Consider the following 23,794-nt stretch of genomic DNA (forward strand, 5'->3'; position numbering starts at 1 on the left):
AAAAATTCTTCCTTAACTGTCTGAACTTGGTACCCCTTATTTCCAAGATGAAGGTCATGGCATTTTTTTTAAACTGTATTTCAAACATTGAACACCTGCAGTATTCAAGCAGCATACCAATCAAACTTTGTCCAGACATTCATATATAATCATCTATCAATGTGAATTCAGTAAATAAAATGAGACAGCTGAATGAATGAAAGAGATGAAATTAAAGTATGTCAGATGCTGGTATACACAGGGTCTTCTCATCTTGGCAAATGTCAAAACAAATAGGAGTTCTACTTCATCATGAAAACAGTGGTAGGCAGGTAATCTGCATCAAACAAAAAGCAATAATTGTTTCATTGGAAGTATGAGACCAATCTGTAGTTTGAAAAGTAGGTTTTTGATCACATGCACATTTCAGACCAAGTTTAAACAAAAACAAACTGAAGACTAAAACCACTGGCTTAGGAAGGACATGTATTACTTGTACTAAAAAAAGCCTGCCTGATTTAAAATATGATCCCACTTTCACAGATGTTACAAAATAAGTGTAGATTAGATTACCTACAGATTAGATTACCTACAGTGTGGAAACAGGCCCTTCGGCCCAACAAGTCCACACCGACCCGCCGAAGTGCAACCCACCCATACCCCTACACCTAACACTACGGGCAATTTAGCATGGCCAATTCACCTGACCTGCACATCTTTGGACTGTGGGAGGAAATCGGAGCACCCGGAGAAAACCCACGCAGACACGGGGAGAATGTGCAAACTCCACAGTCAGTCGCCTGAGGCAGGAAATGAACCCGGGTCTCTGGCGCTGTGAGGCAGCAGTGCTAACCACTGTGTCACCGCGCCGCCCACCAAAGTGGAGTGGACAAAAATCTCAAACTAGTGAACTGCTGATGAACCACCACAATGACTGATGATATTCTCTGCGCCTGTTAATGGACTGCTATCAGATACGGTTACAGCATCTCAACACTCATTACAAATGGGATTTTTAAAAAAAACATTTCATATTAAGAAAATGAGATCAATGATATAGCACCGAAAGCCTAGGAAAACATATTTTCATTACATGCCTTTTACCTTTACCAATGCTTTAGGCTATATCACCCTCATTTATCACAGGAACCCATTAGAGAATCTGTTTGAAGTTTAGATGAGAAAAACTCAAACATTTCTGTAAATAGCTCACCGCATAAAAGCAGATGCTGCGATTTTAAAACCACACCAGTATCAATTATACTTTAAAATGTAAGTGATTTTAAGAAGCAGCTGTAGCATCTAAAAATCCATCGGCAAATGTAAAAGAAGTTACTGAAGTAACACAGGAAAATTACATACTAAAAACCTTAAATCTGGTTAATATATTTTCTGATCTTTTAACTGCAGTAATTTGCAAACAAAATATTCATACAAAATGTTTTTCTAGAAGCTTTTACACAAGATTAAATTTTTTCCCAGGGTTAACGATGTTTTATATCCAATAATTCAACACCCAAATTAAAAACATTGTTTAAAAAAAAATCAATGGATGGTGAGATTTCTTAACAGATACACTTTTAAACACATCAAATGTGTGGCATTTAGCAATCATTAGGTAGCTTTATGTTTAACCCCACAACAAGCTGAGAATTCCCATGCTAGCCTTGCATAAGTCAGCCACAAAGATATTTGAAGGGGGTCACATATTTAAAACAAAATTGCCGTAAACACAATAAAAATTTTGCAAGATGTCAGACATTTTCCTAATATCAGCATATCTTGTGAAGTATACCACTGGATAATGGAATGCACAAAATTAAATATTTACTTATTTTTAGAAACTAGGTCTCATTTGGTGTCAGAATTTCTGACAAAAGTTTACCAGCCTGACATGTAAACCAGGTCCTCTCCATGATTGCGGCTAGACCAGATAACTATTTCCAGCAACTGTCTTTAATTTCAGTTTCCTAGCATTTGCAGTGTTTTACATCCATCTCTTATCTGGTCAAACCTTTCTCTTGAAGTTGAAACAAATTCACAATGCACATCTGTTTCACTAATTAACAGCCCTTGGGGTAATATGGGACGAGTGGGTGTTCATAATAAGAAACAAATTGAAGGAATGGAGGTGGTGGTTTTTAACCTACATAATTGACACCCACTCAGACGTCTACATAAAATGAACTTTACCCTGTTATAAAATAAGATCAGTGGCAAAGAAGCTGCCCCCGCAAGTTATTAGGCAAACCTTTCTTCATTATAAGTAGTCTGGAGCAATCTGAATAAATTCATGTTATTATCTTAAATAGGTTATCAGTTGGGAACTGCTGCATTAACATGAAAGCATATACCCTCTCCTCCCAAAGCTACAAGCAAGAAAATTCAATAAATTTCTGAGTCAACCGGAAGGAAGGGCTCAGTCCAGTACGGTGAAGGAGGAAGCAATGGACCATTTGCTCTGAATCACAATCTCAATACACAGGCAGTGCGTTACAAATGAACTAAGAAAAGGGCAAGTCAGATGAATTTTCATCACTGTGGGAAAATCAAAAAGTTAAAGTGAATGGATTATATTGGAAAAAGCCATTTGTAAACAAACAGTGAAACAACTGGTGGAACAGACTTAGAATTTAGTTATTATATACACATTATTCCTGATAGGATGTGGTGATGTCAATGAGTAAGAAGCTTTAGAACTGGTTCTGAAAGGTCACTGGACTCTAAACATTAACTCTGCTTTCTCTCCACAGATGCTGCCAGACTGACTGAGTTGCTCCAGCAATTTCATTTTTGTTACAAATACTTTAGAAATGTATTTTCTATTTGTAAGAGTCAAAATGCAAGCAAAAAAGAACAATGGAATAATGACTACATAAATGGTTCCAATTATGCTAACTGAGTGATAAATATTGGTTAAGACACCAAAATGAGCTTCCCACTTCTTCAAGCTTAATGATATGGAATCTTTTACATCAACCCAAGGTGACTAATGAGGCCTCAATTTAACATCTCATCCAAAAGATTGTAGCTCCAATAGCTGAACTCGAATCAAATGCTTATTTTGCATGGAGGGTTGCTCAATAAAACTGACCATCCATCCTGATTCCATCAAGTTACAAAAATTATTTATTAAAAACCATTTCATCTACAACACTGGCTCCATCAATTTATCTGATGCTCACCAAATCAGCATCAATTGATTATTAAACCTCAGAATGCAGGTTGCTCATCTGATTTGTTTTATAATATATCTGGTGAGAGGACTTCAAGATCCTTATCTTCACTTTTAGTTCCAAAGCTTATTTCATTCAAGCTTAACTCAGCTATTTGTCCCAACATGCAGCCTCTACCTCTCAGCTTCCATTGCTCAATGGCCATTAGTCCTTTATACTTTAGAATGTGATCTCTAAATTGCTCTGTTCTGTCATCCTTTGAAAACCTTTGGTTTCACTGTGCCCGAGATCCATAACCGTTTCAATATCCTTTCAAATTGAGTCGACCTTTAGAAATACAAATAAAATCTCTTGCATTTGCATAAATCCTTGTTATGTATATTCTACAATACACAGAGCATTTGGCTCAACTTATCCTTGCCACATTTTACATTTCTCACAGTTCTCCTATCACCCTTCCCCAACTATCAGACACGCCCCCCCCCCCCCACCCCCACGCTCACCCGCTTGCTTCCCATTTCCAACATCCTTTAATCATCATCCTTTAGATGGTTCTATAATATTCGACTCAATTACTGCCTGTGCTATCAATTTGCACACTATCACCATTCTCAAGTAAACTTCTTCTGGTGATTTCTTGACTATGTTCTATTGATCATTTCCAGTTCTGTTCTATTATCTCATTGTGCTTTGTATGGTATGATCTGCCTGTACTCACGCAAAACAAAAAACTTTTCACTGTACCTGTGACAATAATGAAATCAAAAAACCTCATGCATGGTCTACTCCAGCAAAACATTGTGTGCATCTTTAAAAATCACAGTATCTCACAGCCTTCTCTAGAAATAAGCAAACTAGACTGCCCATCCCCACAAACACATTCACATCTAAGTTTGGTATCATCAATTTAAATCTTTTTTGCATCCTCGCCACTGTCCCTATATCTATGTTGGTAATATAAGGAACAAAATGGTGCACAGGACTCTGTGATCTAACCAAGTTTCTATGCAAGTTTTTTTATAATTCATCAAATTGCACTGTTGTGATATAGGAAAAGGAGGTAGCCAATTTGCACACAACTTTCTCCAATAGAAATATAAAAAAGGCCAGCCAATCAACATCACATAGTAGACTAAGGGATTAACACTGGCCAAAGCGTCAAGGAGAACGTTGCTGGCTGTTCCTTCTTGGTGCCATGGGATCTTTAACATTCACCCGCAAGGAATAACCACCTCAACCTGTCGACCCCCCTCCCCCACTCCAACCTCTCACCCTCACAACGCGCAGCCCTCCAATCCCTCTGCTCTAATCCCAACCTCACCATTAAGCCAGCGGATAAAGGGGGCGCAGTGGTAGTCTGGCGTACTGACCTCCACGCCGCTGAAGCCAAACGCCAACTCGAGGACACCTCCTCCTCCTCCCCCTCGACCATGACCCCACCCCCCTTCACCAAACCATCATCTCCCAGACCATACAGAACCTCATCACCTCAGGAGATCTCCCATCCACAGCTTCCAACCTCCTAGTCCGGGAACCCCACACTGCCCGGTTCTACCTCCTTCCCAAGATCCACAAGCCTGACCACCCTGGCCGACCCATTGTCTCAGCATGCTCCTGCCCCACTGAACTCATCTCTACCTACCTCGACACTGTCCTATCCCCCCTAGTCCAGGAACTCCCCACATACGTTCGAGACACCACCCACGCCCTCCACCTCCTCCAAGACTTCCGTTTCCCCGGCCCCCAACGCCTCATCTTCACCATGGATATCCAATCCCTCTACACCTCCATCCGCCATGACCAGGGCCTCCAAGCCCTCCGTTTTTTCCTCTCCAGACGTCCCCAACAGTATCCTTCCACCGACACTCTCATTCGTTTGGCCGAACTAGTCCTCACCCTTAACAATTTCTCCTTTGAATCCTCCACTTCCTCCAGACCAAAGGGGTAGTCATGGGCACACGTATGGGCCCCAGCTATGCCTGTCTTTTTGTTGGCTACGTAGAACAGTTGATCTTCCGTAATTACACCGGCATCACTCCCCACCTCTTCCTCCGCTACATTGATGACTGCATTGGCGCCACCTCGTGCTCCCGCGAGGAGGTTGAGCAATTCATCAACTTCACCAACACATTCCACCCTGACCTTAAATTTACCTGGACCATCTCTGACACCTCCCTCCCCTTCCTGGACCTCTCCATCTCCATCAGTGACGACCGACTTGACACTGACATTTTTTACAAACCCACCGACTCCCACAGCTACCTGGATTACACCTCTTCCCACCCTATCTCAAGCAAAAATGCCATCCCGTATTCCCAATTCCTCCGCCTCCGCCGTGTCTGCTCCCAGGAGGACCAGTTCCACCATAGAACACAACAGATGGCCTCCTTCTTTAGAGACCGTAATTTCCCTTCCCACGTGGTTAAAGATGCCCTCCAACGCATCTCGTCTACATCCCGCACCTCCGCCCTCTTGACCCCACCCCTCCAACCGTAACAAGGACAGAACGCCCCTGGTGCTCACCTTCCACCCTACAAACCTTCGCATAAACCAAATCATCTGCCGACATTTCCGCCACCTCCAAAAAGACGCCACCACCAGGGATATATTTCCCTCCCCACCCCTTTCCGCCTTCCGCAAAGACCGTTCCCTCCATGACTACCTGGTCAGGTCCACGCCTCCCTACGACCCACCCTCCCATTCTGGCACTTTCCCCTGCCACCGCAGGAACTGTAAAACCTGCGCCCACACCTCCTCCTTCACCTCTATCCAAGGCCCTAAAGGAGCCTTCCACATCCATCAAAGTTTTACCTGCACATCCACTAATATCATTTATTGTATCCGATGCGGTCTCCTCTACATTGGGGAGACTGGGCGCCTCCTAGCAGAGCGCTTTAGGGAACATCTCCGAGACACGTGCACCAATCAACCAAACCCCCCCGTGGCACAACATTTCAACTCCCCCTCCCACTCTGCCGAGGACATGGAGGTCCTGGGCCTCCTTCCCCGTAGCTCCCTCACCACCAGACGCCTGGAGGAAGAACGCCTCATCTTCCACCTTGGAACACTTCAACCCCAGGGCATCAATGTGGATTTCAACAGCTTCCTCATTTCCCCTTCCCCCATCTCATCCTAGTTTCAAACCTCCAGCTCAGCACTGTCCCTTGTCTTGTCCGGACTTGAACGACCTGCCTAGCTCCTTTTCCACCTATCCACACCACCCTCTCCTCCCTGACCTATCGCCTTCATCTCCTCCCCCACTGGCCTGTTGTGCTCTGTGCTGCTCTCTCCCCACCCCCACCCTCCTCTAGCTTATCTCTCCAAGCTTCAGGCTCACTGCCTTTATTCCTGATGAAGGGCTTTTGCCCGAAACGTCCATTTTGAAGCTCCTCGGATGCTGCCTGAACTGCTGTGCTCTTCCAGCACCACTGATCCAGAATCTGGTTTCCAGCATCTGCAGTCATTGTTTTTACCTTGTCAGTTTAATATAACAACTGGAAAAATAAAAAAAGCTGGATGGCTTTTATTTGGAAACTTAGAAATTCTGATGAAAGATCATCTCGATCTGAAATATTAAACTTTGTTTCTCTCCCAACAGGTGCTGCCAGACCTACTGTCTAGTTTCAGAAACCTTTGTCTTTATTTCAGGTATCCGTATTGCAGTATTTTACTTTTATATAAAACAAAGCTGATTAACAACTACTGATACAAGATTCTCTAGACATTTTTCTCTAAGCTAATCAAAAATTCATAAATGAAGCAATTTATCAAATTTATGCAAAAACAGAAGTAGTTGCTGGAAGAGCTCAGCAGGTCTGGCAGTATCAGTGAAGAGAAATCAGAGTTAACGTTTTAGGTGCTCAGAACCATTCTGAGGAAGGGTCACTGGACCAGAAATGTTAACTCTGATTTCTCTTCACCGACGCTGCCAGACCTGCTGAGACTTTCCAGCAACTTCTGTTTTGTTTCCAATTTACAGCATCTGCAGTTCTTTGGGTTTTATTAAATTAAAGCTTGAATGAAAATATCAGAAACAAGCAGTGTGCACCCTGAGGTTAAACATTTCACATCCGAAGCCATAATTTCTATTAATCCATGAAGCACATCTTATATGCAGTCATTGACTCAACAACTAGTTTTAATTTTCTCTTGACAAATAATTACCATTTCAATTAGCAACACAGTAGATAATGGGGGTACTGTAAATTGCATTGTAATGTTTTCTCACCATCCCTCCCCTCAAAAAATGTTGCATTTGTCTTGGCTCAGTGAAATCTAACATATGAATGAGAAGGTAGTGAATTCACATCCAGTTCAATAGTCTCACATACATGACCTAAGCTGACAATGCACTATAGTACCAAAGGAATGTTCAACTGGTGGGAGGTATCAATCTTTTAATGAGACTTTAAACTGAGGCTTCATTTACCCTCTGAGGTGGATGTAAAAGATCCCACACCATAATTCAAAATAATTTGCAAGTTCTATTTCATGGCTAATATTTTTCCCTCTAACAACATCACGAAAAATAAATGACCACCTTAATAATCTCATTGCTTTGTGGGAGCAGCCAGGTTGCCCTGCATTATAACAATGACTATAATGCATAGGCACTACATTGACCAGAAAATAAATCTGAAAGGATTTACTTCTGGTGACTTTCAACCACTCCAGCAATGCACAAAAGTTTGCAGTGGGGGGACAGTTTGGCATGCAGAGAATGGAAAGGCTATTGGGACTCAGTTAGAAACAAAGTTAGGAATGGCCAAAGTAATATACTTTGTGCAATTTTTCCAGCAAGAAGGTTCTGATGGAGAGGGTGTATGGACTGTATGGTTGAAGAACCGCACTTGGGAAAGCATTTCAATAGGTCTTAACTATGCAAGTGTACAATTAAGATGACAGTTTTGGATTCAATAGAGATTAGTGCAGTAACACTTATGCTTGGTAAATAGAGCAGGACAATATTACTTTCTAAATAGCTGGAGCAAAACTATATTTGCTTGTGTTGCATTGATTGATAGTCGAGATAACTTTTTGGATTCCATCTCTTGCATGCAAAAGTGAATGGCAATTATAAATGAATACTTGGAGATTGGATTTATTTTTCTATAGTTTGGTCATGGGAAATGGGTGTTGTTAGCTAAACCAGCTTTTACCGCCCATCCCTACTGCCTGAAGGTGGCAGTGAGCTGCCTTTCTCACCTGTTGTATTTCCTGCACCCACAGTATAGTTCAGAAGGGAGTTGCAAGGTTGTGACTCAGCAAGTGAGGGAATGGCTTGGATGCCCTCATTCTTCCAGTTGATAGAGGTCATGAGTTTGGAAGGAGCCCTGGTGACTTCACGCAATGCAACTCATACAGGGTACACACTGCTGCCACTATGCATTCATGGTGAAGGGAGTATGTTAAAGGGTGAGGTTAAAAAAAAACACAAGTAGGTTGCATCATATTCCTGACTTGTGCCTTAGAGATGTTGGGCAGGCACTAGGAAGATAGAAGATAAGTTGTTGCTCCCTACTGGACTTCTAGCTTTACATGAATGACCAAAAACTGAACTGGACCAACAGTAAACCCACGACGACAAGAGTCTGGGATTCAGTGATAGTAATAATACCATTGAACATCAGTAGCAAATGGATAGATTCTTCCTTGTTGGAGATAGTGCTTGCTTAGCACTTGTGTGGTGTGAATGCTACCTTATGAGTGCTGTGAGGCTAATAACAACAAAAAAAAAACAATATCAATATTATGTAACGTGGCTTGGGAAATGGCTTTCAATGTCAGAGGTAACAGCCTTGGTTTTAAAAATGAAATTATTCATGGAGTGGGGGGGGGTGAGGGCACCATGAGAAGGCAGTGGTGAGCTGCTTTCTTGAACTACTGCAATCCATATGCTGTAGGGAGATTCACAATGCTCTTAGGGAGAGTATTCCAGCATGTTGATCCAGCGACAGTATAGCTGATTTCCAAGTCAGGGTGGCATTGTAACAGGCAATGCTGGCAGTTTAGTTCTCTCTGGTGCTCTTCCAAATTATTGAATTAGATAGATTTCAAAAGAAAACCAGCATCTCAATGCAATGAACTTAGAATAATACTGAAAAAGCATAAAGCTTATGTTTGAATTGAACAGTCCAGAATTGATAAAATAAGCAGATTGTGGATGGAATTTGATGCAGACATCCAGAGGCAACTTCTAAGGTAGGGTGGCCGGTTGGACATAGAAGAGTATGGGTTGGGGGTCAACTTGCCTCCTCATCTGTTTATGTTCTGTGCAGGAAGACTTCTGGGTAACCTTCCAAACCAGATACTAACTGAAGCCCTTAAGTGGAAAGGTAATACCCACTGAAAAGCCTTATGCTACCATTGCTGGCATTCAGTCAGTGGGAGGTAAAGTACTCACCGTGTGGGGAGACTGAAAAGCATACCCATCTGTGAGGGACAAAACAGGGCGTAGTCCTTGTTCACACCACATCCAATCGAGGGGCCCAGCATTACTAAAGCGAGAAAGCATCATCCTCTGTCCTTTCCACTCAACCCCTCCACCACAACATAGCTGAGAAACAGCATGGAGGCTTTCTCTAGGGATTCTGCGGTAAACTCTGGTGAATGTGCAAAGTGAATTATCATTGGAAGCAACTAATCTTTGAGTGACCATTCCTTGGCCGTTTGGTGAGGTTGAGGTGTGGGAAAGAAGAAATTTCCAGCCTATTGGGGGAGAGAGAGAGAGAGAGAGAGAGAGAGAGAGAGAGAGAGAGAGGTCCCGATATTAAATGCTCTCCTGTGGAGCCATGACCCCACCAACAGGGTTCCTGCTACGAACTAAGGCCTCAATGTCCTTGGGGCTCCCGAAGATTGAGCCTCTCAGTCCTCACCAAATTCTGTCCCAAATATGTCACAAATGGGTTTCTGATAAATACCAAACCAAATGAGATTTAGTTTCACCCATCATTAGGTGCACTTCTCAAAGTTGAGCAAAATATCAACTTTTTAAAAGTTACTGTTTTCAAATTCAGTGATTTAAGCAGATTTAAAATTTTAAAATCACACTACACATGTTTAATAATGAAACATATATTATGATTAGATTAGATTCCCTGCAGTGTGGAAACAGGCCATTCAGCCCAACAAGCCCACACCGACCCTCCGAACAGTGACCCACCCAGATCAATTTCCTTCTGCCTAACTTATCTATCTCTATAGGCAATTTAGTATGGCCAATTCACATGATCTACACATCTTTGGACAGTGGGGGGAAGCTGCAGCACCCGGAGGAAACCCACGCAGACATGGGGAGACCATGCAAACTCCACACAGACAGTTGCCAGAGGGTGGAATCGAACCGGGTCCCTGGCGCTGTGAGGCAGCAGTGCTAACCACTGAGCCATCATTGCATTTGTTGTGGTGTTCTGAGTGCTCATCTAAATTCTTCTTCGATGTGTTGAGGGTTCCTGCCTCTCATATCCTTTTAGGCAGTGTACTTACTTTAGTAGTTCTACAAGCAATATCCAATAATTTCATGGAAGACCCACCTTGAGGATATTTTGTGTTTCATTCCATTTATTTGTCCACTCTTTGGTCAGTTCCTCCACCTGCCAGGCACAACAAAAGTAGTATTACAGACCCAAATAAATAAATTTCTCCGCATTTAATCTACTTTCCACAGATGCACAGCAGTTAGATGGAAAACAGGTTCATCTGGATCACTGGCTATTAAAAGAGATTCCATAGCTGCCTAGTTATTTAAGTTCACATTAGGTGGTTACTCTATCATAACAGGAGAAGTGGGCCAAGCACCCCTTGAGCACACCCCACCATTTCCTGAGACCATGTCAGATCTCATCATAACCTCAACTCTACTACCCTGTCCACACAGCCATAGCTCTTGATAAATGTTGATGTACAAGATACTTAATAATCCAGTCTCCCTTCTCTCTGGGGAACACCTCAGAGAGAAAAAAATCCTCATCTCAGTCTTAAACGGACAATCACATTTTTGTTTGTTCTGGACTCGTGGATGTCATCTCAGCATCCATGATGACCTTGATTTACATTAAAATTTCATAAAAGCATAAACCATGGGATAAGCACCGAAGACTCAGAAGAATGTTTCATGTGTGTCTGGACAGAGGCATAGTTGCTACTGCAAGAGGTAGGAAAATAAAATCCCAGTAACCACTCGAATTTAAACGCAGGTTCTGGATATGGTATCATTCTGTTATCATTCTGGTTCTGAACAGGCTGCAGTTAAAAATTGTGAGTTTAAATGGCAATGCAGAAGAAATGGAAATACTTTTTGAGATCTCCACAGTGACAAACACTTGGAATTACCACACTTCATCTAAATCGCCACACAACCCATCATTAAAAAAAAGATGCACAACTATTAATAGAGGGCAGTTCAGCATCAACCACACTTTGTGGATTTGGAGTTACACAAAGGCTAGACTGGGTAAGGATAACAGATCCATTTCTCTATCGATCATTAGAGATTAGCTTTCAATTTCAGATTTTTAAAAAATATACCTCAGTGCTATGGTGGGAATTGAACACAGGCTCCACAGCATTAACCAATGGAATGATTGGATCACCATGAAGGTAGATAAAATGGTGACTGATGAGTATTCAATTCAAACAGAGTTATGTTATTTATGTTGTGAACGTGCAATTCTGTGAAGTTCTCATTGCTATTAGATGTATGCTGGCCAATTTTTTTTTTGCGAATTCATTAACTAAGAATAGTTTCTTCCACTGGCATGCTTTCTCTAACTGTTGAGACTTTTCTCTGCCAACTTGTGTTTTTTCACCTTGATGAAACAGATCTAAAACACAGCATTCAAAGATTTGCAATGAAACATTCCTAACTGAGAACCAGAGGGCACAACCCGAGAGTGAGGGGACCACCCTTTAGAACGGAGGAGGAATTTCTTTAGCCAGAGTGTGGTGAATCTATGGTACTCATTGCCACAGAAGGCTGTGGAGGTCAAGTCATTGAGTGAATTTAAGATAGAGATAGATTGGTTACTATCAAGAACCTGTGAGGAGAAAGTGAGGTCTGCAGATGCTGGAGATCAGAGCTGAAAATGTGTTGCTGGAAAAGCGCAGCAGGTCAGGCAGCATCCAGGGAACAGGAGAATCGACGTTTCGGGCATAAGCCCTTCTTCAGCCCTTCCTGAAGAAGGGCTTATGCCCGAAACGTCGATTCTCCTGTTCCCTGGATGCTGCCTGACCTGCTGCGCTTTTCCAGCAACACATTTTCAGCTACTATCAAGAACCTATCAAGGTTTACAGGGTGAAGGCAGGAGAATGGGATAGAAAAACATATCAGTCATGACTGAATAGTGGATCAGACTCAAAGGGCCGAATGGCCTAATTCTGCTCCTATACCTTATGACCTTACGTGGAAGTGAACTAATAATATTAAACTGTATGCAGATATTTAGCAAAGTTTACTCCTGAATCAACTGAGACTCAAAATGTGCTTTGAAAAGCTTCATTTGAGAGGTTTTTCCTCCCTTCATTTAAAGTTTACATTTTCCACATTAAAAACAAACTTATTTGGCCATAACATGCTTTATTCCCCCACTGGTCTTTGTATCTTGGAGGTTTTCACATGAAGGATTCAACTTACAAAGGAGAGGACTTGGGTTGATAATAGTGACAAAATGTGACTCTGCATTGGTGAAAAATAAACCAAGGATGTGCAGTGCACATTTCCCAAGGTGCATCAGCAGAATTTACCTAACCAAACAGAATAACAGTTTCTAATAACTCTCTTTCTGGCTTTGTTACTACAAGTACTTCGAGAAAGCCATGTTTCAAATTTTTAAATTTAAAACAATGCAAAGGTTCTGCACATGAAATTAGATCATAAAAAGAGAGAGCCTACTGCAGCTTCTGTTTAGTATTTTAGTAGAAAGGGATACTATACCACATTCATAAATGTTATTTGTGACTTACATTAGGTAAAGACATGAAGGATATAAAATCAAAACAGAATATAAAAAAGACAGAATGCATGGTTTTAAAGATGGAAACTAAATTACAATCACACCTGAATAAATTGTCCAAAACTTTCTAATCCTGCTTCAGATGTAGCTCACGTTTGATCAGATCTCTTTTTTAAATTTCACGAACAGTTTTACATTCACAGTTGGATTGTGCATGTGATGTAAATTCAATACAGTTTATTTCATTAGTGTATTGAAATATTTTTCCAATAACAAAAGGAGTATATACAAGCAAAACAGTACTTACTCTAGCTTCATTTTGTTGAAGCTTCTCCTCCATACTTAAAGCTGTTGGAGAATCCAACAACGCAATCTGAAAGGAAAACATATTTGGCTGTGAGTAAACACATTTCATTACAAAACTAGACAACATGGTATTGAAACATTTCAGCTCTGTAGTGGAGAGATCTCATCAGCATCACCTGTACTGTTTTGGAGATGTGTTTTGCACAAGTTTTGTACTATTTTGTTGAATTCTTGTTCAAATGAGAATGGCTGGAAGATAAGGTACATAGCATTTTAGCATTTTATAAATCACAAACTAGAAGCACAGTAAAGCACCCGCTACATGGCCTTTCTCAACTTTCTCTTATTTCAGATATCAGATCATAAACATCTACTGCATTACTGTGGATTTTTCACCCTTCTACATCAGTCAGTAGATAATGCAAATTGCAGATAAATTACAGCAGTTTAGGGTGCTGTGGATTTACATCCAATTTACAATTAACAAAAAAAAATTCTAAATAACAAGATACAATATCAAGGTCCCAAAACTAAACAGTATTCTGGTCAATGTTAATTAAATAATTTATTGATTTCTTTATTCATTCACGGAATGTGGGCGACGCTGACTAGGTCAGCATTTATTGCCCATTCCCATTTGATCAGTGGGAAGTTAAGAGTCAACTACAGTACTTAGAGTCTGGAGCCATACATATTGTCTAGCTATCACCTTTGTTAACAGCTAACCTGAGAATGCAACGTTTTAGAAAAAGGTTTTGTGATTTACACATGAAAGAAGTGAAACTATCATGATATTCTAACAGATGAAAGGCTTAACAGACAATCAATTTTTCAATGTGTAATTTCAGTTACATCACACTGTAAAGTTTTGCTATATAGTCTGTGTGTTAGGATTGAGCCCTCCACTACCACCTGATGAAGGAGTGACGCTCCGAGAGCTAGTGTGCTTCCAAATAAACCTGTTGGACTATAACCTGGTGTTGTGTGATTTTTAACTTTGTACACCCCAGTCCAACACCGGCATCTCCAAATCATACCAAAGACAGCAGTTTCCTTCCCTAAAGGGATTAATGATCCAGATGGATTTTCATTGACTATCAACATGTTATTAGAGACATGCTTCCAGATTTTTATTGAATTCAAATTCCCCTATCTACCATGGCAGGATTCAAAACTAGGGTCTCCAAACATTACCTAGATCTCCGGATTAATAGTCTAGGTGATAACACTATCACTAGTGTTTAAATTTTTTAATTAGTTCAAAATGATTCAAAGTTAAAACTAAACATCAGTGGATAAAGTCCCTCTCCATTTCTCAGGACATTGCTTGGAAGTCTTTAATTAACCCAGGCACACATGTAGCTGCTATATCATGTAAGAAAGAACAGATAAAAATGCAAGTCACAAATCAATTTTGTCAAAGATGTCTATATTTTCATGACATCAGTTTCTATATGCTGGACCTTGAATAATGAAAAAGCAGAATATGACTAAAAAAGATAACAATTACATAATTCCGAGGTACGGGTGTTCTACTGAGCAGTCACAATAAGTTAGTATTACAGGTGCAGCAAGTGATTAAGGCTGCTAATGGAATAGTATATTTTTCCAGGAGAGCACTTGAACATAAAAAAAAGATGTTATGCGTCAGCTTTGGAGGTGATTGGTCAGATCACATCTCAAATACAGTGCGCAGGTTATTTATGGAAAGGAAGCAAATACATTGGAGGTGGTCCTGAGGAGGTTGACTAGATTGAAACCTGGAACGAGCAGATCGTCTTATGGGGGTTAGGTTGGATGGGCTGGGATTGTTTCCACTGGAGTTTCGAAGAGTGGGGTGAGATTTGATTGAAATGCTGATTAAAGTGCACAAAATCCTCAGTGGTCTTGACAACTGGATATCTAAAGGATGTATCATCTTGTGGGTCTGTCTAGAACTAGAAGAAGCCGTTTTAAAATTAGGGGTCACTGTTTCAGGAAAGAGGAGCAGCAAAACTGTTTTCCTGATGGTTGAGACACTCAGAACACACTACCTCAGAAGGCAGTGAATGAACGGATCATTAAATATTTTTAAGGCAGAAGAGGTCCATTGATTTTTTTTATTGCTTAATAAAAATCTGATGTGAAATTCGAACACAAACATACCAGCCATGATCTTATTGGATGGTACAGGAGGCTCAAGGGTTCAAATGATCTATAGCTGCTCTGTTTAAACTATTCATATGTTTGTATGTTTAACCAATTGTCCAATACAGAAATGTTATCTCAGAAATATTACAGCAGTCAATGCTTTGCAACCAAAAATATTACTTCCTTACTGTTTCAAATGCAGTTTCATGAGATTAACAAAGTGCTTTGGATAGTTTGGATTGCATTGACACCAAAATTAAGAGAGAGAATATCATATAATAGGCATTTTATTAAAGATTTTAAATTAAAGTCTCTAATAAGAAAGTAATATTTCACATTAAACCAGATAATCAATACAAGCTTCTTTTTTAAAAAAAAGGTCTGGTTAGTTTTAATGCAGTGAATTCTAGTTCACTGAAGAATCAGATAAACTAACTGAAAACAAAGTCCAGTTCTGAAGAAGTCGCATCAAAGTTGACAGGTTAACTGTCTGTCTCTCCGTCTTTTTCCACAAAACTGGGCCAGACCAGAGTTTCTCCAGCAGCTTTATTATTTTAGGTGGATTAAGTACACCTTAGCACCACAGACCTGCTGCATATTACTGGACTCCTAATGCTAGCAGCTACACAGTTATGTTCCAAACACATTATTTTTAAATCTCACCCATAGGCTCAGCTAAAGCCATAAAAGAAAAACTTGGCTGCCACCTAGAGTTGAAACAATAAAATTGGAAATGTTTTTAAGAATTATTAATCATGATCAAGAGTGGATTTCATCCAAGAGAAAAGTTTCTTAATTAGGTTTATAATTCTACAAAGCTAAAATCAGCTCCATTAATTTCTTCCGGAAGGGTCATTACTGCAGCCCCATTATCCCTGCAACAATCCACAAAAAAGAAGCAACTTCTGTAAGCCAAACTCAATGAGTATAAATGATTTAGCCATTAGTTGTACAACTCAATTAGTCCTGGAGGTTACCACAATGTAATAAAGCAATTAAAAATGGTAACCAGGAGCCCTTTTCCCTCCAAAAATAAAAATGAATTACCAATTCAAAAGATTTAAAACTAACCTGATTCCCCTGAGCAAGTAAAGCCTTCAGTCGTGCTATTTCAGCACGTAGCTCACGAATAAGTTTGACATTAGAATCTTCATTAATGGTAGGTTTGTTAATGATGTTTTTAGCTCTGTTTGCATAGCGAAGGGTACTCAATGTTTCTCCATAATTGACATCCGCAGGTGAAATGGCTACCAATAAAGGATAACAAAAAATAATAAAGTGTTGAATGAACACTTGTATTCACCACATTTTTATATTAGACATACCTGAAAGAAAACAAAATTTGTGGCACAACCCGCATTGGACTGATATACCATTAGGTGTTTGCAAGGTTTGTGAAGGTTTGTAGCTCAGGTTGAGGTTTAGCATGTAGGTTTGCTCGCTGAGCTGTAGGTTTGTTATCCAGACGTTTCATTACATGGCTAGGTAACATCATCAGTGGCGACCTCCAAGTGAAGCGAAGCTGTTGTCTCCTGCTTTCTATTTATATCTTTCTCCTGGATGGGGTTCCTGGGGTTTGTGGTGATGTCATTTCCTGTTTGTTTTCCGAGAGGTTGATAGATGGTATCTAGATCTATGTGCTTGTTTATGGCGTTGTGGTTGGAGTGCCAGGCCTCTGGGAATTCTCTGGCATGTCTTTGCTTAGCCTGTCCCAGGATAGATGTGTTGTCCCAGTCGAAATGGTGGGTTTTTTTCCTCCGTGAGTAGGGCTACGAGGGAGAGAGGGTCGTGTCTTTTTGTGGCTAACTGGTGTTCGTGTATCCTGGTGGCTAACTTCCTTCCTGTTTGCCCTCGTAGCCCTACACACGGAGGAAAAAAACACCATTTCAATTGGGACAACACATCTATCATGGGACAGGCTAAGCAAAGACATGCCAGAGAATTCCTAGAGGCCTGACACTCCAACCACAACGCCATAAACAAACACATAGATCTAGAAACCATCTATCAACCCCTCAGAAAACGAACAGGAAATGACATCACCACAAACCCCAGGAACCCCATCCCGGACAAACATATAAATAGAAAGCAGGAGACAACAGCTTCGCTTCACTTGGAGGTTTCCACTGATGATGTTACCTCGCTAGGTAATGAAAAGTCTGGATATCAAACCTACAGCTCAGCGAGCAAACCTACACCCTACAACATTCGGTGTGGACTGACATAACATGAAGGTGAATTTCACAACCAGTGGCAAAACAATGGTGGTTGCCACTGACCTCGATGATATCTAAATGTCCTCCAGTAGTGTGGATTTGTCCTTTGTTGACCTCAAGGGCTTCATGAATCTCATGTATTGTCACACACTGGCCACTTCCATTACGAAGTTAAACTAACTGGCAAACTGAATGCAGAGAAAGCCTTAAATTTTTAACAATAAAAAATAGCCCCGGTATGGAACAGGTTACATGCAGGAGAATTCAAAGCAAGTTAGATCTTGCAATCAGGATGGCATCTATAACTTCAAAATAATGGTCAAGACATGCACTAGTGTCTCTGATCTATGCAAGAGATGTCAACACAAGAACAAACCATTAAATTTCCAGACACCAATGAAATGAGCATGGGGGAAATGACTGGTATTGTGTTGTATGGTTTCGATCTATTATACTACAGCAAGACAAAGATGAATTGCAATTTAACACTCAAACAAATACAAAATTTTCTAACATCTGTGTATACTTCTATAGCGCCATTAAGGCTCTTTAGAGGAGCCATGTCAAGCACTGTCTGACATTGAGCTTCTGAGGCAATATTATTAGGTTTGGTAACAAAAGTTTGGTCAGAAAAGCAGATTTTGAGGAATGTTTGGCATGGAGAGTGAGAGAAAAAATAATACTGGGATAGATAGGTAGTACAGTTAAACCATATGCAAAGTAAGTCATCCTGAGGTTTTACAATCACTAGTTTGTGCAGATTTGGAGATGAGAAATTCTGGTTGATACACTCTTGGGCATTAGAGAAAGGGGTACTGGATAGTCATCTAAATTGTTGTACCCAAATACATAGTGGATCAGTCATCAAACATCAGAAAAATTAAAGTTGTATCTGAAAGGTGTCTTACAGATTCTTTGATTATCCCTTAGCAAAATGTCCCACTGCATTTCACAGTGTAAAAAGCAATATATAAATAGAAGTCATTATTATTCAACAGTATAAGTAAGATTAACCTGGAAAAAAAATTCAAGGTAGTCAAATTAGTAAGCCTTGGGACCAGGGAAGGGTAATGCTCAAGAAGTCCTTGATGTGGAGGTGACTTCACCTGACGAGGGGGCTATGCTCTGAAAGCTTGTGATTTCAAATAAACCTATAGGACTATAACCTGTTTTCGTGTGACTTCTGACTTAGAAGTCCTTAGCAGGGAAATTTGAATATGTAATATGATAAAAAGTGGAGTGAAAGTTGTTAAGGAAATTGCATTTGCTGTTGAATATTAAGCTAGGTCGGTTAAAGTTCTAGACACTAGCCTTAACTTGCATTTTTTTGACCCCTTGGTTGCTTAACAATTGATCTCACGTAGAGCACCAGATATTAAGATAATGTTCAAAGTTGGCAGAACAACAGTCAAAACTAAAAGAAAAATGTATTTGTTGATTTGGAAATTAAATCACTCCGTACAAGGGACTCCCATTACACTTCCGTAAAATACAAAATGTTTTCTAGAGTTCCCACTCAATGCTTCCTTATTTATACAATTGTTTTGTTTAACATCCCACCCACCCTGGAGAGATATCATTTGAGCTAGGCCTGTTCAAGGTTAGACATGCATCAAGAATGAGTTCACAAACATATCAAAAATCAATATCTGGAACCAATCTAAATCCTTCTCTGAAGGTAGATATATTGAGTAAAATTGGCATGGACAGACCTCAGCTAACTCGCAACTGGTTGTATTATTCGGTGTCATACAATTAGTAACAACTTTTATTTTTAAAGCAGGCGATGTTTGGAGTAACTAATAAGCTTAACAATACAATAAATATGTTGACCTTGAAATTGCAAGCATTATAAAAACAAAAATCTTACTGGCAATCATAATGGTTTTGGAGTTTCCACCAAGGCTGTCTTTCAATAACCAAGTCAAAACTGAATCTCTGTAAGGCACAAACACTTGTTTCTTCTTTGCTTGAGAATTTGTCCTATCCTGAGACAAATCAGCTGTAAAAACAGAAAGCAATAAAAGTTCAAACCCATGGCAGTCAGTTACTTTTAACAATTTTTAAATTGTTTCAAGATTATAAGCAGTTCAAGAAAAACTGGAATAAAAGATCTTACCCAAAGCAGATATAACATTTCCCAATGTGACTAAAGACTTATTAATATTCCCTCCTTCTTTCAATCGTACGCCAGTGGCACCTGTAGCATCTGCTCTTTCACTTCCTGCAAGATCGACCAAGTGGATCTTGCTAATTGTTTCACAAGGCATTTCAGCATCAAATTTGGCCTAGGATTTCAATTAAGAAAGTAAATCAGCACCCATCACAATGACTCTCTTTAAGACGCACAGTAAAAGATATGAGTGTAAAGGAAATGTAATGAAAATTACAACTGTTTTCCCTCACCCATGCATCAGACTGGAAGTGGAGATGTCCAAGACACTGGGTTAAGTCAACTGTTATGGGAAATTATCAAGACATGTTCAGAGCACTAATTAGCTTATAAACGGTTAAAGTGCTAACAGATGAGAGAGCCGGGTAAAATAAGAAAGCAAGCTTGCTGGCATGCCTTCTTGAAGATTTAATTACTTCACGTACAAGGTACATAAAATGGACAGATGAGGAAATGGAGTGTACTGGCTCTTAAATTTGCTGTTGGCAGTTTCAGCAAATGCACAAAGAAAAAAAATTGATAGATATTGTGCAATCTGTCAGGTACTGGGCACTAGAAACGGCCAGATAGACCTCAGTTAGTTTTTCCAGTTTATAGATTCCAATATACTAGTGCTTTGTAATTTAAAAATGGGAGCAGACCAATAGATCCCTGTTTATTAGAAATACTCCAGTTATAAATAAGTCTATATACTTATGCCTCCGATCTGTAGTCTGCTTTAATGACATTCTCTGCCATTACAGCCAGTCAAGACATCATGGCACCCCACACAATTTCAAGTGGCAAGCGTTGTAATGAACGAGTAATTATTAAACTAAATCTGCAATATCAAGCAAAGCTTGCAGGAACTACGGTTAATGTGCAAAATAATTTGAATGTGTCAGAGGAAAACCCCACCCTACAACAACAACAATTACGCCCTATAATGACTACAGAATTCAAACTAGTTATGAACAGAAACTAAATCTAGCTCACATTCTTTAAGGCAGCCTGCAAGTCTTTCCAGAAAAGGGATTTAAATGATTGTGATTACACTATTTCTTCATGAGAGATATTTATTAAACAATTTTTTTTAATATAAAGAATCTGAGAAAATGATATGTCTCATTAAATAGGAATAACTTGTGTACAGTGCTAATACAGAAAACATACTAGGTATCTCAGAAATTTAACTCCTGCACAAGCGAAGGACAGAACACTTTTAAAATGTCTAAAGCAGGGAGTAATAGGCAGTTGTACAGTAATGCGGTTAATCATATCATTTGGGCCTGATACCCTTTATTTTTGAAACAAAGGGTAAAGGAAGAAAATGCAGACTTCATGACAATTTTGAAAATGTTTAACCAAATGAACCTTTTCCATTTTAAATAGCACGGGAAGAGTTAAGATCAAAACAATAGACACAATAAGCTCTAAAAGATGACACTGACTGAAAACTGTTTGGAAGGTAGCTTCGCAACTTAACAATGCTTATTAGAATTAAATTTGGTTAAGTCACTCTTCAAAATGTTGAATGAGCAACCAGGTGAGTTCAACTTACAATTTGCCCTTAGGAAATTCCAGCAAATGTCACATGTGCAATACTAATCACCATAAAGCATGATAGAAATGCTTTTGTCTTCCAACTTCATTAATGAAACCTACAATACTTAGCTCTCGTTAATGTCTCAAGAGTAACAACTGACACAGTTATTCCTTCAGGCTGACAAGATATTTGATAAAAGTGAATCCATTAAAGGTTGTTTTCAGATGACTCACTTGAGTGAAGTTGATGGTGAAAATGGCATGGGAACGACTGCTGACATCATTCATCCCTGTGGCAGCAGTTGTTCGATTGATGTTTCCAGCTTCCATGAGTTCTTCCACATCGCTGTAATTCTGCACCAAATGCTTTGATAAATCTAAATGCATAAGACAAGGATGCTTATAAAATAAATGCAGTATAAAAAGACATTCATAAGTCCAAGTTTAATAAACTCAGTCTGATCAATTCAAATCCTTGTATAGAACAGAACAGGTTATGTGCATTACAGCAAATTGTAAAAGATGACTGTAAAGGCAGCCAGTTGGCCCACGTTTTGAAAAGAAAAACTATTGTTAATACCCAGTAAATTGTTCTCAATCCAACAAGTCTTTTATTCTAAGCACATATCTAAAAGCGACTATTGAATCCATTCTTGCCACCATACCAAGGTGCGCATTCCAGATCACAGGAACGGATTGCCTTCCTCACCTCGCCGAAGGCTTTTTTTGCTAATTACCTCAGAGGTTGGTTCAATGCCAGAGGAAACAACTTCATCTTATTTATTCTATGATGAATGAATTAAATTAACAACTTAAAACTAATTTATATAAACTACAGTGGTCAATTGATCGGTCTTACGCTGGGGTTGCATTCACCAGCAATAATATTCAGTGCCTCTCTATTAAACTATTTCTAAAAATAATACCGGGCTTATTCCCACTGAGTTGCTGAGAGAGAGTCAAGTACAGGCTGACCGACATATCTATGGGTCCGATTTCTGCGGTTTACCGGGTTATTACAGGGAATATTCCAGAACCAGGGACTGGGGGCAGCCGTGAAGGTAAGTTTTCCATTTAAATGAATGGGTTCATGGCATTCTGCGGTTTCGGGCTTCCGCGATAGGTCATAGAATCATAGAGATGTGCAGCATGGAAACAGACCCTTCGGTCCAACCCGTCCATGCCGATCAGATACCCCAGCCCAATCTAGTCCCACCTGCCAGCACCCGGCCCATATCCCTCCACACCCTTCCTATTCATATACCCAGCCAGATGCCTTTTAAATGTTGCAATTGTACCAGCCTTCACCACTTCCTCTGGCATTCATTCCATACACGTACCATCCTCTGCGTGAAAAAGCTGCCCCGTAGATCTCTTTTATATCTTTCCCCTCTCGCCCTAAACTTAGTTCTGGATTTCCCCACCCCAGGGAAAAGACTGTCTATTTATCTATCCATGCCCCTCATGATTTTATAAACCTCTAGAAGGTGACCCCACATCCTCCGACACTCCAGAGAAAAAAGCCCTAGCCTATTTAACTTCTCCCTATAGCTCAAATCCTCCAACACTGGCAACATCCTTGTAAATCTTTTCTGAACCCTTTCAAGTTTAACAACATCTTTCCGATAGGAAGGAGACCAGAATTGCACGCAACATCCCAACAGTAGCCTGACCAATGTCCTGTACAGACACAACATGACTTCCTAACTCCTGTACTCAATTTTCTGACCAATAAAGGAAAGCATACCAAACACCACCTTCACTATCCTATCTACCTGCAACTCCACTTTCAAGGAGCTATGAATCTGCACTCCAAGGTCTCTTTGTGCAGCAACACTCCCTAAGACCTGACCATTAAGTGTATAAGTCCTGCTGAGATTTGCTTTAACAAAATACCACACCTCACATTTATCTAAATTAAACTCCATCTGCCACTCCTCAGCCCAAATGATTAAGATCCCGTTGTAATCAGAGGTAACCTTGTTCACTGTCCAGTACACCTCCAATTTTGGTGTCATCTGCACTTACTAACTATACCTCTTATGCTCACATCCAAATCGTTTATACAAATGATGAAAAGTCGTGGCACTCCACTGGTCACAGGCCTCCAGTCTGAAAACAACCCTCCACCACTACCTTCTGTCTCCTACCATCGAGCCAGTTCTGTATTCCATGAGAACTAACCTTGCTAACCAGTCTCCCATGGGGAACCTTGTGGAATGCCTAACAGAAGTCCATATAGATCACATCTATCGCTCTCCCCTCATCAATCCCCTTTGTTACTTCTTCAAAAAACTCAATCAAGTTCATGAGACATGATTTCCTACATACAAAGCCATA

General features: G+C 40.1%; 1 protein-coding gene across 4 annotated transcripts in view; it reads right to left on the reverse strand.

The window, feature by feature from the left end:
- Window positions 1-23,794, reverse strand: part of kif16ba (kinesin family member 16Ba) — a 140,956-nt gene that overhangs the window by 93,664 nt on the left and 23,498 nt on the right. For all 4 annotated transcript variants that reach the window (XR_015758544.1, XM_087991676.1, XM_043696646.2 and 1 more), the window contains exons 7-12: window positions 21,689-21,831; window positions 19,877-20,045; window positions 19,628-19,759; window positions 16,613-16,788; window positions 13,413-13,478; window positions 10,688-10,747 (exon numbers count right to left, since the gene is read on the reverse strand). Coding sequence is in view for 3 of the 4 variants with exons in the window: in XM_087991676.1 (XP_087847802.1) it covers window positions 10,688-10,747; window positions 13,413-13,478; window positions 16,613-16,788; window positions 19,628-19,759; window positions 19,877-20,045; window positions 21,689-21,831 (746 nt within the window). In the remaining variant the exon portion in view is untranslated. The remainder of the gene's footprint in view (window positions 1-10,687; window positions 10,748-13,412; window positions 13,479-16,612; window positions 16,789-19,627; window positions 19,760-19,876; window positions 20,046-21,688; window positions 21,832-23,794) is intronic.

Source organism: Chiloscyllium plagiosum, unplaced genomic scaffold (assembly GCF_037043375.1).
Source record: "Chiloscyllium plagiosum isolate Xiang-an unplaced genomic scaffold, Cpla_swu_hap1 HiC_scaffold_10, whole genome shotgun sequence".
Lineage (NCBI taxonomy): Eukaryota > Metazoa > Chordata > Chondrichthyes > Orectolobiformes > Hemiscylliidae > Chiloscyllium > Chiloscyllium plagiosum.